General features: G+C 46.2%; 1 protein-coding gene across 1 annotated transcript; it reads right to left on the reverse strand.

The window, feature by feature from the left end:
• Nucleotides 1-720: 720 nt before the first annotated feature.
• kdm5a (lysine demethylase 5A) lies at nucleotides 721-15,055 on the reverse strand. Its single transcript, XM_067392475.1, has 27 exons — nucleotides 14,139-15,055; nucleotides 12,943-13,020; nucleotides 12,741-12,863; nucleotides 12,442-12,612; nucleotides 12,214-12,360; nucleotides 10,384-10,447; nucleotides 10,193-10,287; nucleotides 9,669-9,827; nucleotides 9,458-9,577; nucleotides 9,197-9,355; nucleotides 8,790-8,971; nucleotides 8,536-8,698; nucleotides 8,322-8,441; nucleotides 7,990-8,184; nucleotides 7,182-7,363; nucleotides 6,876-7,000; nucleotides 6,648-6,798; nucleotides 6,438-6,561; nucleotides 6,008-6,363; nucleotides 5,402-5,540; nucleotides 5,074-5,253; nucleotides 3,885-4,601; nucleotides 3,689-3,817; nucleotides 3,182-3,326; nucleotides 2,853-3,073; nucleotides 2,314-2,742; nucleotides 721-1,634 (listed from the first exon to the last, which is right to left on the reverse strand). Exons 1-27 carry the CDS (start codon nucleotides 14,283-14,285, stop codon nucleotides 1,422-1,424), a joined length of 5,034 nt encoding a protein of 1,677 aa, XP_067248576.1. The 5' UTR covers nucleotides 14,286-15,055; the 3' UTR covers nucleotides 721-1,421.
• Nucleotides 15,056-18,415: the final 3,360 nt, after the last annotated feature.

Consider the following 18,415-nt stretch of genomic DNA (forward strand, 5'->3'; position numbering starts at 1 on the left):
TGCTTACAAGATATCAAGAGAATTACTTTGACCGAATACATCATAAAATATAATCACAACTGGGTAACAAGTGCATTAGAGCTACAATAAGCATCAAGCTCCTAGCTAACAAAAAAAGGTCCCCTCAATAGAGTTCTGCATTCCCGCGGCTCTCCTGCAGGACCTGATCAGATTTCTTGCGGTGAATGAAAGACGGTAGCGGCCGGTAACTCTGGTGTACTTTGAACAGGAGAGGGTGATGATAGCCCGGCCGCTCCAGACATCCTTTGACAACAGTGCTTCCGCGCTTGCACTTGAAGTGTACAGAACTTTCTGCAGTGGTGTGGCGTCCACAGTTCCCAGTTCCCTGCCCTCAACAACCTGGAAAGATATGTTCTGTGCATCCCGCCACGAGTGCACTTTCAGAGAACATTCAGCCTTTGTGATCGGATTTTGAAGGAGAGCCGTTCGGTACGGACACCGTCGTCAGTCAGCGACTGATGTTCTTGCGTGAATGTTAAAAAAGATTTCATTTTGCAGTATAGCTAGCAAGCCAACAGATTTAGTTTATCTGTACTTTGGACTTTGAGTGACAGAGAAAAATAGGCTAAATTAAACATGACATTCTGTGACATGTTTATGGTGTTGACAGTATCCTAAGACAAATAAACCAATACAATTATTGTATAGCCAACATTTTATATTTGTAATGCCCAGTCACTCTTTCTTTAGGGGAAGTTTAAATGTGATATTCTGGAAAGTGCCTCAAACAGTAATAGCACATACTGTCACACGTCAATGGCATGTTTTTATAGGCTATATTTTTCCCTTTATTGCATGGAGGGTCAAATCAGAGTTCATCATGGGCATCTCTGCCATAGATGAACCGTATGCATGTCTCAGATTTATACGTTACATGCTGTTATTGTTTACATGTTCTGTCATAGGACTCGAGAAGACTCAAATTATATAATTATGTCTTCTGAACTATTACACAGAAAAGCATGCTTTATTAGACACATTCAACATGAGACACAGACTTGACATGTATCATCATCATTATTTATTTGACAAAAGCTGAGAAACGACCATCTACCTTACCATCACAAACTGCTTAAAATCCATTTACAGAATAAATAGATTAAATACAACCATTATATGTCCCGTCCTCAATATGAAAACTCGGTCCGAACAGGAAGTCCATTGCTCCGTGATCTCGTGGTGACGCAGCAGAAGGGTTAGTTAGCTGGTTTAGGAGCTGAAGAGCCCAGAATTCCCCAATCCATGTTTATTCTGTAGATGCAACAGCATTTATACATCAGTTTGTGCCTTCAGGACTACAAAAACAATGAGCTAAATCTAACAGAGACAGGAACTGATGTATTTCACACTCCTCTCCTCAGTGTTCTCCTGTGCACTGTTTAATGGGAGTGTGTTTGTGGTTAACTGCTCTCCTGAGGGTCGGTTTGGGGCAGCGGCGGGACGGACGGGCCGCTGCACACCGCTGATGACATCACTACGGTCGCTGCGACTGCGGCTTTGCGCGAGCAGGCCGAGCAGATGTAGTCTTCGTTCTCGGCCATCTCACACGACACGCCCACACACACCTGATGAAACCACTCGTCACAGCCGCCGTCACACTGGACCCAATCCACCTGAACCAAGAGAAGAGAGTAAAATACACTGAAAAACCAGTGGAAATGTGACAGCAGCTGAAGCGAGTCCACTTCAGACATTCTACTAACTCTCACTGGAGTATTAGAAGACTATTAGTGTTAGTAGAATAAGTGGACATGTTCTTGGAAAGTTACTAGTCAGCAGAATGTCTGTTGGGGAGAATCACAATAAAGTGTCTTTTGACTGCATAAAGCAGACTTTTGACTGTCTAGTAATACTCTAATCACTGCTAGTTGACATGCAGCAGCAAAGTAACAGAGTAATGTCTAAAGTAGACTATGAAAATAAAGTTTTACACCTGAAGCTCATATGATGCTCTGTGTGAGAAACAGACAGAAATAAGTCATCATTCACTGAATCTTCTGATGCACCCTTTTAAAATCACATCCTTACCTGCGTTTAATGAAAGCCTTTAAATGCAGAATATCGTCTGAACCTGCTGTTGTGACCAGTGTGGTCAAGGGTGACGTTTCGCCCTGATTTGATTTCTAGTTTAGTTCTCTCGGCTGTGGCTGTTATTGCATTATTACCAAAGAAACATGGTGATTCCCCACTTCCTCACAATTATGGAAATGAGCCTTACAACTGAAAATCAGCTTGTGAGTGAGCGTGTGAATGGTGAAGAATGATCTCAATCAGGTTTGAAGCATCACTCACCTTGTCCTTGCAGGGTCGCTGGCAGTTCTTGGCCGCGCAGACGGCGTTCTCATCGTTGGAGTCCTCTGCTCCGGACCAGTCGTACTTGGAGGGAATGTCCAGAATCTTCCTGGTCTTCTTCTCCAGCCCCTCCTTGGTGAACTCGGCCTTGGCAGCCGCCTTCTCCTTCCTCTTGCGCTCCTTCTCCTCTTTGGCGAGCCGCTTGGCCAGCTGCTTCAGCTCGCGGGACTTGTCCGGGTTCAGTTTGAGCTTCTTCTTCTTGGGCTTGAGCTCCAGAACCCGTTTCATGTCTTTGGACTTGGGCCGGCCCTCTACGCCGCTGGCGGCCAGCATCAGCTGTTGCTCCGCTCGCTCCAGCTTCCTCTTCCTCTTCTTCTCCACGTCCTTCACCTTCAGCTTGACGGGTTTGTCCAAAAGCGAGTCCTCAGGCTGTGGGAGCACAATGGGTAAAAGAGGTCAATCTGAGACAAGTGAATGTTTGAGGAGTACACCGAGTTGTGTCTAAGGAAACACTGGGAAGAGGAGGACGAGGCTCTCACCTCCATGACCTGCAGGAACTTGTCCTCTGAGGGAGGGTGAGTGGCCTGCAGGATCCTCCAGATGTGCTGCGTCTCATCCAGGGACACCTCCAGCAGGTCGCCCTCCATCATCAGCTCCTCCAGCTGCACCTTGGCCGCCGGCGAGAGCTCCAGCACCGGAGGCTCCAGACTGCGCGGCACCAGCGGCGTCTTCCTGGGCTGCTTTCGTGGGGCGGCCGGATCTGAGAAGGGGAACAAGATCAGCCTATCAGGCACTGCTACATTACTGGACACCTTCTCCTGCGTCTCAAGACTAAACATGTGTCAGTCAATGTGCACTGGCGTCTTACTCTGAGGGACGGACTTCGAGGCGGAGGAGTACGCGTGCTCAGCACAGAAAGACGGTGTCGTCGGCCACATGTGACTGACCACCTCCTCCGACTTCACAGGAATCTCCTCATCACAGAACAAGTACGGCTTCACCTCTCCCGAATCCTGAGAAGAGAAACACAGAGATGAGCAGCAGAGAAACTGCACCACATCAAGAGGAGAAAGTTCCTGACAGCAACACTACAGGAAAACCCTCAGACTCTGGGAGGCACTGCTGAATAGCTGCTAGGGTATTCTGGGTAGTTGCTAGGTGTTTTACTTACTGGCTCAAGTCAAAAATAACTCTCTATGCTATTCTGGCTCAAGTGCATCCATCTCAGTAAGAGTCTGTTATATCATCCAGCAGGTGAAAGTCCTCAACAAGACACGCATTTATGGGAATCATTTATGTCTGGAGCACACACTGAACTAATACTGAGTGTAAGAGGTTTGACCTCATCACTAAAACTGAAGGATTCATCACATACCTTGACGTCATAGCCGTACGTCTCTCTGATGTCCTCGTCCGAGTCGGTCTCTTCATCATCATAGTCCATCGAGGGCCGTGGTGACGTAGCCCTGCTGAACCCGGCCTGCTGAAACGTCTGGATGTGGCCCTGTAAGTGAAACACGAGTTAGTCACGGCACACTCATAATCAGAAGTGATGATCTGAGGGCACGTGCCTGCAGGTCCGGGTTGGCGGCTGCCTTCTGCAGCTCTGCGTTGATGATCTTCTCGGTCTTCTCTCGGGCGGCGAGCTCTACCATGCGCTGGCTGAGCACCGACAGCTTGGCCAGGGCTGAGGAGAGCTCGTCGGTGGCCAGGGCTTGCCGAGCTCGGTCCTGCCAGCCCATGGCTCTCTCCGTCAGGCACTGCAGCGCCTCGCCCTCCGGCAGCCGCACCGGCAGCTTCTGCAGCGACACCAGCAGTGACAGGATGGTCTCCAGCCGGGGCCGTCTGGAGCGCTGGCACAGCGGGCAGAGGAACTTGGACTCCTTGCTCGCACCCTGCCAGCCGGCTACCAGCTTCTTCTGCGAGCCGGCTTTGGGCAAGGGAACGCAGGCGCCGTGGAACCAGTCCTTGCACAGCTCGCACTGTAGCATGAAGCCGCTGGCTGTCTTACGGCACAGGCAGAACTTCACCTCCTCTATGCGCTCCACCAGGGCCATCTTGGCCAGGTTGGCGGCGCGGAGCGAGTGGATGGCCTCCACCTCCTGCTGCTCTCTGGCTTTAAAGGCGGCCACAACGGTGGCAGGGTCACGCACTTCCTCCGCACTGTCCTCCAGGTCGCTCAGACTGTCCAAGTCCAGGCCGCGCTCCTTCTCCAGCAGCTCTTTGACACGCTTGCGTTTGCTCTTGCTGGTGCCGTACACACCGATGTCCACACGTGGACTGAGCACCTGAAAGAGTTCGACCACAGATGAGTAAAGATGAACGTCACAGGTTCACTCAGCTGCGCAGAGGTGACCACCTTTCTACACAGCTTAGATCAAGATACGCTCACTTGAGAAGCAAAATGACTTGAGTGTGAGTTTATGTGAAATCAAGAACAAATATCTGTCAGAGGGGTCAGAAAAAATAACTTCATTCAAAGGGAAAATTAGATTAATTTACTGACCTCTCTGACAGATGTTTGTTCTTATTTCATGCTTACACCATTTTGACTTTACACACTTTTTTCTTTCCATTCTTTTTTTTTTTTTTTTCTTCAAGTAATTTTGCTTAAGTAAATGCATCTTGATTTAAAATTGTAGAGATATTTGTACTGGATCCATGATCCATGTTGGTCTAAATGTTGGGCACCAAACCAAAGCATTAACACATGATTTTCTCTTAAACACCGCACTAGTGTGTGTGTTGTGTATGTACCACCTGCAGTAAGGTGTAGGTGGAGTTCTTCTTCAGGAAGGTGCGAGCGGTTCTCTCCCTCCAGGCTCTGGCAGACGCCACCTGTGACTCCACCTGCGGCAGGGCCTCCAGTCTCACCGGGACGGAGCGACCTCTCGCCAGCAGACCCTCCAACTGCTCCAGGTAGGCGTAGTTACTGCCGTTCTGTTCATGAAGATGGAGACACGGGTCGACTAAAGCTGAATCAATATTGACGTGACATTGACGATAGTACTCATTTAAACCAGCATGCACTGCTCAAACATCATTTCAAAGAGTCGTCTACATGTCCAGTTCACTGGGAAAGAGTCACCTGAATGGCCTCCACTTTGGCTGTCCACTCCTTGGCTTTGTGCAGGGCGTCTCTGAGGGCCAGAACATTGGGCAGGTATGCTGGGATATTCTTGGCCTCCATTACGATGCTTTCTAGCGTCAGCAGACTGTGGCGAGGCCTGCGGAGGAACAAAGAGACAACAGTCACGAACCACCAACTACAAGCGTCAATTGTCAATGAATGCGAAATCAAAAGAAAAGGCATCTGGTGTGACCAGCCCAAAGAGAGCAAACAATCCAAGTCTACTATACTGTCATTTATCAGGGTTTCTGCAGGCTTAATTTAAGACTCCAAGACCTTTTCAAGACCAAATAAAGAAAATTTGAAAAGTGAAAATGTCAAGGGAGAAACACAATGAGTCATATTAGCTAGCAACACTTCAGAGTTTGAAAACAACTTCCATCCAATATCCATTACTTTTTAATTCATTTTACAACAAGAGTCACTCTGATCCTAACTATTTACTGTCATGACTTTCTGCCCTGATTTAAGACCTTATAACAGCTTTTGACAACCCACAGAAACCCTGATGTACACATTTGTTTGATTATTAGAGCCATAACAACGGTAGGGCTGGGAGGTCACCTGGCCTGCAGGCACGCGCGCGCCCGCTCCTCCCAGTGCTCGGACACCGTCAGCAGCTCCTGCAGTTCAGCCATGGCCTTCTCCACCGCGTGATGGGGCGCCAGACCCACGCCCGAGTCGATCAGCCGCTTCATCAGCTCCAGCGTGACGCGCTGCGGCTCCGTGAGTGTCAGACGCACCTCGTCCAGCCAGCGCGCCTGCTGCAGCTCCTGCTTGAGCCGCGGCAGCTCCGGCAGCTCCACGTCCAGCCCCGACCCCAGGTCCAGCAGCGCCTGCAGCTTGCCGGAGTCCGGAGTCTCGTCAGCCAGCGCCGCCTGCGCCCGCTCGTGGAAATCCTCCACGCTCTCCAGCAGCTCCTGCGGCCCAGACAGAAAACAGATGAGGACACTGAAGATCAATGGTTCGGTGAGCAACTCCTCTGTGGACTCACTTTGACGTGTCGGGCCTGGCTGATGACGCAGGGCAGGCGGTAGAGCTGCTCCACGAACACCTTCAGCTCCTCCACTGTCAGTTTGTTGCGTGCTTTCTGAGCGCTACTCTCGGGACGTTCCCTTCTTAACAGACCAAACACACACAAACATCAGGGCTGTGACCGGTGTGTCTCAGTGAAATATCATGCATTATGTCGCTGGAGACTGACTTGTGCCTCTGCTTGTGGCTGAGCAGCAGTTGAGCCACAGACGAGCAGGTCTCGGCCTCCTTCACCGTGTCTCTGAGGCTGCGGAAGAGGTTGTTCTCTGGGTACTTCCTGTCCTCTGCATCCTCCATCAGCACCTTCAGCTCGATCAGATCTGTTGAAGCACCAGTGACCCGTTTATAACCTGAACAGGTAGACTAAAGCAGCGAATAAAGCAGTGTTGTGTCTGACCTTTCTTGCTCTTGTTATCGGCTGCCAGTGCCTCCGTGACCCTTTTTGCCCAGGTGTCATAAGACTGTGCACGTGACTTCACCCCGTACAGCATCACAGGAAACTCGTCCTGATCATACCTGAACCTGCAACACAAAACCAGGCCTGTCAGTGTCTTACTGTATGGAGCTTCAGATGAAACGGTTTGATCGGCATCACACCCCTCTCATTTGACTGACGGGTCTAATGAAAGCGATGAGTGCATCAGACTCTGTGACTGAGGTGTTTGCTCGACTGATGAAGGTGACGTGTGCGTCGGACACTTACCGCAGGCACTTGTTGCTGGCGGGGCAGCTGCAGAGCTTGGCGGCGTGATGCAGACACACCAGACGCTGCGGGCTGCAGATGCAGGTGAGTGCAGACAGGAAGCAGGTGGTCTTACACTTCCAGCACTGCCGCTCATCATCAGGCACCAGCTCGAACACCTCCTGCTCCGAGGACAGCACCCCCTGCAGGACGGGATGAGCTCAATGTCAAATGTTATCAAACCTCACCTGTCTGTCTACAGTACTGGAAGTGCCAACTCAATACAGTACTCGAGTGCCATCACCACAGTTCACTCAGCTGACTGACTTTATATTACATTTGAGTTACTGAGTTTTTAAACATTTCATTTTCTGCTTCTACCACACATATCGATCATTAGCAGCAATTACCCAAATGAGTTTAACAGATTGACGTCATTCAGCTCATCTCTGACAATAACCGTGTCATTGTTTTAATAAAGGAGTCACTGAATCGCTCACTCAACCGATTAGTTTAAAACGGCTGCTTCATTCAATAACAAAACACCACTATGTGCTGCTTAGAGATTTTCTGCAGTTGCTCTGTGTAAAACTATTTTAGGTGGCAAAAGTGAGCAAAAACAGACAACATTGTGTCTTAAATGTAAGTCATTACATTTGACTTCTTGTCAAATTGATTTTATGCAACAATTCAATGCACATTTTCCATCATCCTGATATTTTTCCCCCCATATCTATAACTTTGGTGGCATTTTTTCCTAAGTCAAGTCTCTATAAATGAAGGAGTTCAGCAGCATAATAGAGCTGAAACAAACCCTGGTTTCTCTCACCATCTCCTGCACGGCTGCTCTCAGTCGGCTCTCCTCCTCGATCATGTCGCTGAGCTCTCGAACCACGGCCGCCGCCAGCTCCACGTCCAGACTCTCTGGATCTGCAGCCATCTTACACACCAGCTCCTCGTGGGAGAACACGCAGTAGCGCTGCAGACGCCGGTAATGAGCCACACACTGCCTCCCGACGGGCAGCTGCACAACAAAACACACACACACACACGTCATCATCACATACATGTACGGCCAGCGACTGCCACGCTGCCTGTTCATGCAAGGCTTTATGATGTGCTTATTGACAGTATTTAGGGCTCTAGAGGACGCAGATGTACCCAGTCTGCAGTGCAGAAGTTGACCGCTTCAGCAAAGTTGTAGCCTTGGTTGAAGCCACTGTGATAGGCTCTCGGGAAGGTGACGACAAACTCTCCCGCGCACTGATTGGTCCGGTACACCTGTGTGATAATGAGAGCTGTCAGTGAAATAATGATCACATTAAACTCCTACTTCAAAGCGTCTGGTTTTGACAGATATTGTCAGAATCAGTACCGGGACGCCGTGCTCCATGAGGAGGTTGGGATTCATCAGGGTGACGAGCTGATGCAGGAGGTCCGGCTGAGAGTCGAAGAGCTCCGGAGCCACTTTCTTCATGACCGTCTCCAGCTGCTCTGCGGCGTGAGCTGGAACACCGTACCAGGTCTTGGGTTCGCCCCTGAGCACAGACACAGACACACACACACACACGGGCGTCACTCACACACCTCTGTTTCGCACGCTCACGCGCTGCTGCGCTCAGGACTCACCAGTGCAGGAAGTTGATGGAGTAGCTCCAGTGGTCCTCAATGTGCCAGCAGAAGGACGAGAAGCACATGCCCACGTACAGCCAGGGCACTTTCATGCCGCTGATGTCTCCGCTGATGTGCGTCAGCACCGACTGCTCCAGCACCGGCATGTTGTTCAGGTTCCAGCCCGAGTTGGCATATTCCTGCGCATATGACACATGTGATGTTCATCCGCATGAGATGAAGAAAGAGAGATTTCACTCCAGAAACCAGAATCAAAGGACATTATATTGAGCATGAACAACTATCAAATTATTATTGTATTGTGCATAAACACAATTTCAAATAAATTACTTTTTCTTGAGATAAAGTTAAAGAATTATGAGAATCACACATTAAAATGGCACAAAGATGAACGTGTGTCTTACATCCTCGTCACCAATGAGTTTTCTCTTGCCGTCCCGCACTGGGAATCCGCTGCCCACGTCCTTGGAGCTGATGTCAGCGCCGTACTCCACGATCACGTCCTCCTCGATGCTGCTGACCAGACGCCAGAACTCCTTCTCCACCAGCTCCGTCGGCACCATCTGACACACACACACACGCTCAGTGAGGTCACACGAGTCAGAGAACCCTGAACCCTGAAGACCGGTTTTCAATTCTGAGAAGAACTGAGATTTGACTCTTACGTGAACGGGCATGTTGAAGTAGTCAGACTTGAAGTGGTCGGCCATCTCGCCGAAGCTCTGGAGCGTGTACTCGCGCACGGCCTGCTCGAAGCCGAACGCCTCCCGAGGCTTGCTGCACTCCTGCGTGTGAGGTCAGCGTATGATCATCATATCATCCTCAGTATCATACTGTACTTGATATTACAGGACGTGTGTGTGTCGGCTGCCGTACCTCTGCCAAACACTTGGGGCAGCGCCAGTCTCCTTTGGGCACGTCCTGCAGGGGCGGGATCAGGCAGAAGGTGTGGTAGCTGTCGTCACAGCCATCACACAGCAGGAGGCGGTCCTCCTCATCGCCCCGGCCACACGCCATGCACATGTACAGGTCGATCTGAGGAACACACACACGCTCCGAGTCAACAAGCCCATCGGCATCATCAGAGAGAGTTCAGACAACCACAACAGGACGGGGAGCACTGCGGTCTGAAGATGCCTTTTAAGAGCTGAGCTGGTGAGCTGTGGATGAACTTCATTGCATTCACATTCATGCATTTCATACAGTGCAATCAAGGTAAAAAAAAATATGTTGATGCATTCCCTGGAAACTGAACCCATGGTGTTGTAAATGCAGTCGCTGTGTAATGACTGAGTTCCAGTATAATAAGGCGGACGCCAGCGCAGGACTATAAGCACAGCAGGGATCAGGTCAGACGCAGTTTGTGCTGAATGATTCAATGCATCATAACTCATACTCACATAATTGACCTCCAGCACCTCCTTGCGTGGACGCATTTTAATGGCGAACGCCTGAGCCTTCATGTGCTTCTGTTTCCTGAGGAAGCAGTCATCATCTGGACACACACACACACACACACACACACAGTCTTAACGAGCTTGATGAGCAGCACTGATGTCTCTGTGTGTTAATGAGCCGATGAAAGTCTCACCCGCTGCCATGATGTCCAGGCTGCTGCTGAACACCTGCACGGCTTTGGGCTCGGTGTTTTCCCTCTGAAACACAACACAAGGGTCAGAGGTCACACAAGCACAGTATGACACATGATTTAACCCTCCACTCCTTTTCCTGGTTTGCGTTTGCGATGTGGATGGTGGTGACGAACACGGTCATCCTCACACAGAGAACAGAGTACCCTAAACATGTGAACTGTGAGCCCAGTACTGACCATACCTCCACAAATGCAAAGAAACAGTCTGTAATAAATAAAACTAACGTGTATTTAAAAATCTAAAATTTAATTGTAAAGAGCCAGAGTGACTGATTTGAAAAGTGAACACTTCACATCACATTTATGCTCCACGACTGAAAGCACAGATCATCTGACATACAGTATCAGATTGTTTTCCATCCCTTGTTATGGTTATCATTTAAATGTTTGTCAATCTAGAAACGTTTCAATGTGTATTTAGCAGCAGGAAAAATACATGTTATATAGAGACAGTGAGAAAAGATCACTGCCATTATAATCAGTGAAGCTGTCAATCATACAGCTGTACTCTAGTGAAACTCATCATCATCATCATCAATGAGCCTGTGCAACAAATCTCTTATTGACGACATCTTTATACTGAAAGGATTCACAAGTGTGCAAAACTCAGACACGTTTTGAGTGGATTCTGCCAAACTTAAACACCTCTCATTGGACAGTGAGTTCACGTGCTCAACAGATGTGTCTGTGATTGGCTATCAACACAGCAAAAAACACTGTATGTTTTCTATGACAGTCTATGACACTCTTCACTGAGATTAAAGGGTTAGTTCACCCAAAAATGAAAACTCTCATTAATTACTCTCCCTCATGTCGTTTCACACCCGTAAGACCTTCGTTCATCTTCAGAACACAAATTGAGATATTTTTGATGAAATCCGATGGCTCAGTGAGGCCTGAGCAATGACATTTCCTCTCTCAAGATCCATTAATGTACTAAAACATATTTAAATCAGTTCATGTGAGTACAGTGGTTCAATATTAATATTATAAAGCCACGAGAATATTTTTGGTGCGCCAAAAAAACAAAATAACGACTTATTTAGTGATGGCCGATTTCAAAACACTGCTTCAGGAAGCTTCGGAGCGTTATGAATCTTTTGTGTCGAATCATGATTCAGATCGCGTGTCAAACTGCTGAAATCACGTGACTCTGGCGCTCCGAACCGCTGATTTGACACAAAAGATTCATAACGCTCCAATGCTTCCTGAAGCAGTGTTTTGAAATCGGCCATCACTAAATAAGTCGTTATTTTGTTTTTTTGGCGCACCAAAAATATTCTCGTGGCTTTATAATATTAATATTGAACCACTGTACTCACATGAACTGATTTAAATATGTTTTTAGTACATTAATGGATCTTGAGAGAGGAAATGTCATTGCTTCCTATGGAGGCCTCACTGAGCCATCGGATTTCATCAAAAATATCTCAATTTGTGTTCTGAAGATGAACGAAGGTCTTACGGGTGTGGAACGACATGAGGGTGAGTAATTAATGACATTATTTACATTAACATTAAGTAATTAATGACATTGTTTTCATTTTTGGGTGAACTAACCCTTTAATAATGAAGGGGCAACAGTCAAACTACTAAAAGCTTTTTTCATAATTGTGGCCATTTACATTATTAAGGGGCGGGGCTGAAGCGCACTCAGTGATAGACATGGTGAATTTCATGTCATGTGACTTTAAAATAATCTGCTGTAAGAAGACAGTATTGACAGGAAGTCCGGTGTTTATCTATTGATCAGTGGATCATCACACCCACCTCGTCCTTCAGCCGTCGAGGGGAACGTCGCTCCGGCCGTCGCTCCTTCTCTTCATCCTCCTCTGCGGCCTCTTCCTCTGCACCTCCAATCCCTTCATCCACGTCCTCAGCGTCAGGGGCTTCTGGGTAAAGCCTGTGAACGACGCCCTACACACACACACAGAGTCAGGAGCGGCACGAAGCACACCGTTGTCACATGATGCAGCAGCCGAAGGGGGTCGCACTCACCGTTAGAGACGCTCCGGACTGGAAGAGCTCATACGGATACAGGATCCGCTCGAAGTGAGAGCGCAGCAGAGATCCCACGCCTCTCCCGGCCGGAAAACCCATCCGGCTGCTGATCTTGGACCAGCGCTTCTCCTTACAGACCACCTCGAAACCTCCTTCTGCAGACACAAGCTAGAAACACACAGAGTCAGACGTCTGTTCCTCCTCTGTTCGTCCTTATGACAGCAGAACCACACCTACACTCACTGCATCAGCGTGACACACACACACACACACACACACACACACACTTAGTTTACCTTGCTGAGCAGGTACAGGTCCAGCAGTTTTCTCTCCACGTGAGGAAAGCGAAGTTTGCAGCCCTGAAGCTCCCAGAACTTGGAGATCTGGTCCAGGAAGTTGAGCTTGACTCTGGTCAGGGCCTGAAGGCAGGAGACACGGTGAGGAACACACACACACACACACACACACACACACACTCGATCATGTGATCAGACTGACCTCCAGCTCATTGAGCCGCTGGATTCGGGGAGTGAAGCGGAAGCTGCGCACATCACAGGCGAACGGAGGCTGCCAGCCCTGAAACACACGAACACACACACACTGTGTAGTTTCTCACAGACACATCATTTTACATGTGTCGTCTTCAGATACACACGTCTGAAGAGTGTTTACTGCTAGGAGTAGGATCAAGATCTTTCCTGAGGACACAGAAGAATGATCCGTGTGGTAAAACTGTGTGAACAAACGCTAATCAATCCGCCAAAACACACCAGAGTGAAACCACGCTTTTACTATAGTGAAATCAGGGTAAGTTGTGCTGTTCCGGCTCGTGTCACGTGTGTTTATTGTGTTTGTGTTCAGTGTTAGTATGGTGTACCAGAATGAAACCATGTGTTTATTGTGTTTGTGTGTTTACAGTGTGTGCGTTTACAGTGTGTGTGTTTATACAGTGTGTGTGTTTATTGTGTTTGTGTTCAGTGTTAGTATGGTGTACCAGAATGAAACCAAGTGTTTATTGTGTTTGTGTGTTTACAGTGTGTGTGTGTGTGCGTTTACAGTGTGTGTGTGTGTGTGTGTGTGTGCGTTTACAGTGTGTGTGTGTGTGTGTGTTTACAGTGTGTGTGTTTATACAGTGTGTGTGTGTGTGTGTTTACAGTGCGTGTTCAGTGTCGGTATGGTGTACTTGTGTTTGTAAACAGTATTATGGATAGTTTTGTTGTGTGTATGTGTTTACAGTGTGGTGTTTATACAGTGTGTGTGTGTGTGTGTGTGTGTTTACAGTGCGTGTGTGTGTTTACAGTGCGTGTGTGTGTTTACAGTGTGTGTGTGTGTTTACAGTGTGTGTGTGTGTGTGTGTTTACAGTGCGTGTTCAGTGTCGGTATGGTGTACTTGTGTTTGTAAACAGTATTATGGATAGTTTTGTTGTGTGTATGTGTTTACAGTGTGGTGTTTATACAGTGTGTGTGTGTTTACAGTGTGTGTGTTTACAGTGTGTGTGTGTGTTTACAGTGTGTGTGTTTATACAGTGTGTGTGTGTGTGTGTTTACAGTGCGTGTTCAGTGTCGGTATGGTGTACTTGTGTTTGTAAACAGTATAATGGATAGTTTTGTTGTGTGTATGTGTTTACAGTGTGGTGTTTATACAGTGTGTGTGTGTGTGTTTACAGTGCGTGTTCAGTGTCGGTATGGTGTACCGGCGGCGGGCGGATCTTGCAGATGCCCGTGTTCTCCGCGATGTCTCGGATCTTGTGGATGAAGCCGAACGGGTCGCTGAAGTCCTGCCAGCTGGGCTCGAACACCGGACACTCCGGCGGAGCCACGAACTCACTGAACTGCGACATCTGACCACCGCTACGCCACGACCATCACACCCGCGACGACTCGAGGAACTGCGGCTGGATCAGATCATGTTTACATCGGCGAGACGATCTTCAACCGCTCCGTCAGCTCGTCATTTCACGGGACTTTCCTCCAGGTTCTGCGGGACTCGGTGAACGGGTTCAGGCGGGTTCAGCGCGTCAGGAGCGTTAATGTTCCGAGTGTTTATTAGCTTACGATCGCCGAACAAAAGCCGCGCCGCTTCCGGGTCACTTCATCGCGTCTCCGCGCGCATCTCTGCCCGTCTCACACCGAACTCGCATTCAGAGATCATATCCGTCAGTCCTGAGGCGATCGATGCGGTTTATTCCTGCAATAATCGGAGTGATGGCCACACAAACACTGTTAGCATCTTCCGCTAGCTTCTGCTGGAGTGTTTCCGGAAGTGTTACCTTTCACCCCGCCACGGCCGTACTTCCGCTTCACGCATGAATCCGCTGTGAGGGTCAGTAGTGTTGATGTTTGGCACATTCTTTCCTATCAAAATCCGGATCAAACAACTGTTTGTAACTGTTTGTATGTGAGAAGAAGGAAATCATCCATCCATTCTTTATACCACTCTTATTATTTTGTCTACACTGTTAGGCGTTTGTTTTAACAGTACTTTCATAAAATCTAAAAAACAAAACAACATACTAATAATTGAGTGACAATGACGATTTACTGGAGTATCAATAATTCCGTACTTTAAAAAAGTAAACAAAACGATTTTAAGCCATTTATTTGAAAATAAAAATATGTAAAATGATGCGTCTGTGAGAAAGTAATTCATACACAATGTTTATGTTTTCTGATAGTTTATGAACTAGTTGTGTAGATAATGAACACAGTGGCCATACATTACAGTCATCAGTATTTCAAACTGGGTGGACATTTCTGATCTTCCATTTCATTTATTTTGTTTAATAAATAATTAATTCAATTTACAGCTGCATAACAAAGTGAATGTTAAACACAGACATTAGATAATGTGGTAGCACTTTATTTTACAGTACATGTACTTTCCTGGTACATACATAGTAAGTACTTTGTACCTATAGACATGTGTTGGTAATAACAGGCACTTACTTATAGTGTCCGTATATGGTAACTAACAGACACATTACTGTACTTACTAATGGTATGTATGTAACATCAAAAGAAAATAATATAATTGCGAAAAAACATTAACATGTTAAAAGGATGTAGCAGACCTTCAATGCAATTATACACAAAGAAAAAAAAAAGAGTAAATAAAAATAAAACAAATAAAAATAAACAAAACCCACAGATGGCCACAGGTTACCTAGGTTGTGAAGACAGGCATGGCATACAGACAAACGTGTTCCCACTGCAATCAAGCTCAAATCCCACTGCAGACCTAGAAGGAAAGAAAGATAAAGTGACCAGACCACTGCTATCCACCGGTGAAGGCAACCCTGCAGCCACCGTCAGGTCAGAAAGAAATCTACAACAAAACAATAATATTAACAGTGGGTAATGCAAAATAAAACACTGTAAAATGACTATGATCTACTTAGTCCCTTTTTCTGTCTTTGGTGTGACCTCAGTTCTCCCTTGGCCAACTCTGGTCCAACATCCAACCAAAAAACACACAATCTCAACAATAATTCAACCTAAAATAAACGGTAATCGTGCATCCCTGTAAGGGAAAACACAATCCATTACTGAAAAGAAATATTTACAATACAAAAATACAAAAGTCACATACCCAAAACATTTTAAAAGAAATAAAACATTAAAATGATTAAAAACATTTAAAACTGACACTGACGTATTTAGAGGACTAAAACGTAAAAATACTTACATATTAACAGCAATAAAAATGTAAACGTGTTATATATACGTAAACGTAAATAAAAATGTAACATAAGTGTGAATGTAAATTAATTCCCCTGTATTAATAATAAAATCGTGGGATTTGTCACGATCACCGTCAGTTCCTGGACTCCAATTCCCATAATCCTCCCTGCCAGTCACATGCACACACTCCACACCAATCACCCATTGCCACATACAGCTGAAGCTCATCACCTGGACTATAAAGGACTCTCTGCCTGCCCTGACCATTGCCTGTATCCTGACCACGACTCTGCCTGTCCCTTGCTCCGGAGCTCCTCCGTGAGAGACTCGAGGTGACGCTCATTATCACTCGCGTCACCGGCCTCGCGCCGTTCCCTCACGGCTCTCGCCCGCCCTGCTCGTCACAGCGTTTTAATCCTAAGATTAAAAGGAATAAAGTAAGCCCTTGAAACATCACCTCTTGGTTAAAGCACAGTGAGATGTGCGGCCCATGGAAAGGTATAAATACCAAGAAACCATGATTCCCATGTCTGACATCTGTAGATGGTCTAGTCACTGGAAGGGGCCGTGTGTTTCTAAGTCAAGATCCCAAGAAGAGATTTGATTTAATAAGGAAAAATAATAAAGTACAAAATAAGTACATTTGTGTGGCAATAAAGCAGAGTACAAACATTTGAGACTCTGGTCAAATTATGAATTAAAGAAGAATTAATTAATCAAACAAGTTAAAAAATCAAACACAGACGACCCTGGGTGGACTATATGAATGTATTTTAAATAAAGCTTGTAACAGAGACAAGACCGGTATTAAATTAAAATAGTATGATAAAAGAGGGAAGCAAATGTAGGACAAAGTTGCATGAAGGGGGGTGTTGATATGAGCCACACTCTGCTTCATTAGGAAATGCAACTTTTCTAGGCAACTTGAACCTCTTCTGCTTATAAAGAATAATAATGACAACACAACTGAGACTTAAGAAGAAGAAACATTCACTGAGATAAGTGATTTATAAGAGTAACAATAATGACAACACAACTAGATTTGAAGATAAAGAATAAACAGATTATAGTAAAAAAGATTTATGAGAGGTAACTATTTATTTAAAACAACTGTAAAAGAGACATCTTGGAGGAAAAGACATGTTTGATAATTTGTTTGTATGTAAACAGTGAAAAAATGTATGACAATTTGTATATGATAACTGTTTATTGAGGAAAGCGAAACAAATGGGTTTTTGTAAAAGTGTTTAATAAGATAATAGATCATTAAAAAAGACAAGACAACTGTTATCGTGAAAGTACTTTAATAAGAATGTAGTTTATAAAGAAAAGCAACAAAACACTTTATTGTTGTAAAGCTTTATTAAGAATATGTTTATAAAGGAAGACGCTACAACTGTTGTTTTATGATTTTAATAAAGCATGTTAGTAGGTTAGAAAGGAAATAACATATATTAGAAAGAATTGCAATCTTACCGCTGAAGGATGCCTTGATCAGATGCTCAGGACGCAGCAGAGGAATAGAGTCCAGAACAAAGAGATGAGCCTCTATATATAGACATATGAGGGGAATTCCCAAGAAGATGACATCAACTGGTCAGATAGTCTATAAAAGGCTGGAGCATGAAGAGAGCAGGAGGGGCTGCTTCACACCTGAGGCTGTACCTCCGACACCAGAACCAGCTGATGAAGCCTCCATCGCTGATATTGCCTTGACTGAAGAACTTTTCAATACTTATACTTTATTTAATTACTTGTATAGAATGTTAGTAGAATATATGTAATGCTAGTAGTATTAATGTAAGAAACAGAGTTGGGTATAACGTGTTAGGGGAGAGCAGGGACGAAAGTACAGAAACAATAATAGTAATATCATGTGCACAATTCTATTTTAGTTATTATTTAACTAGGGATAAACCAAGGTCTATTTTTTTTAATCTTACCTGAACAAACATCTGTGTGGTCAGGGATGGCAGACTCTAAACGGGCATCCCTGGCTGAACCACCACGATACTCTGGCAGCAGCGCTTCCTCAAACAGGCTCCGGCCTGGCACCAGTGAAGGAACAGGGCGGTCGGTGACATAAGAAGGAGAAAAGTCTTGCTCCTGAAAAATATCTGGCTTAAAGGGGCAGATGCCAGTGCACACAAAGCCAGATGATATGTTGCTGGGTGTCGCTGCTCGTGGCAGAGCTGTGGCCACTAGGCTTGGAACATCATCATAGATGGTCAAAGTTTTCCAGGGTGTGTTCTCATCCGGTGATCTGCTGCTGTATTCATGTATCACTTCA

Source organism: Chanodichthys erythropterus, chromosome 8 (genome assembly GCF_024489055.1).
Source record: "Chanodichthys erythropterus isolate Z2021 chromosome 8, ASM2448905v1, whole genome shotgun sequence".
NCBI classification, from domain to species: domain Eukaryota; kingdom Metazoa; phylum Chordata; class Actinopteri; order Cypriniformes; family Xenocyprididae; genus Chanodichthys; species Chanodichthys erythropterus.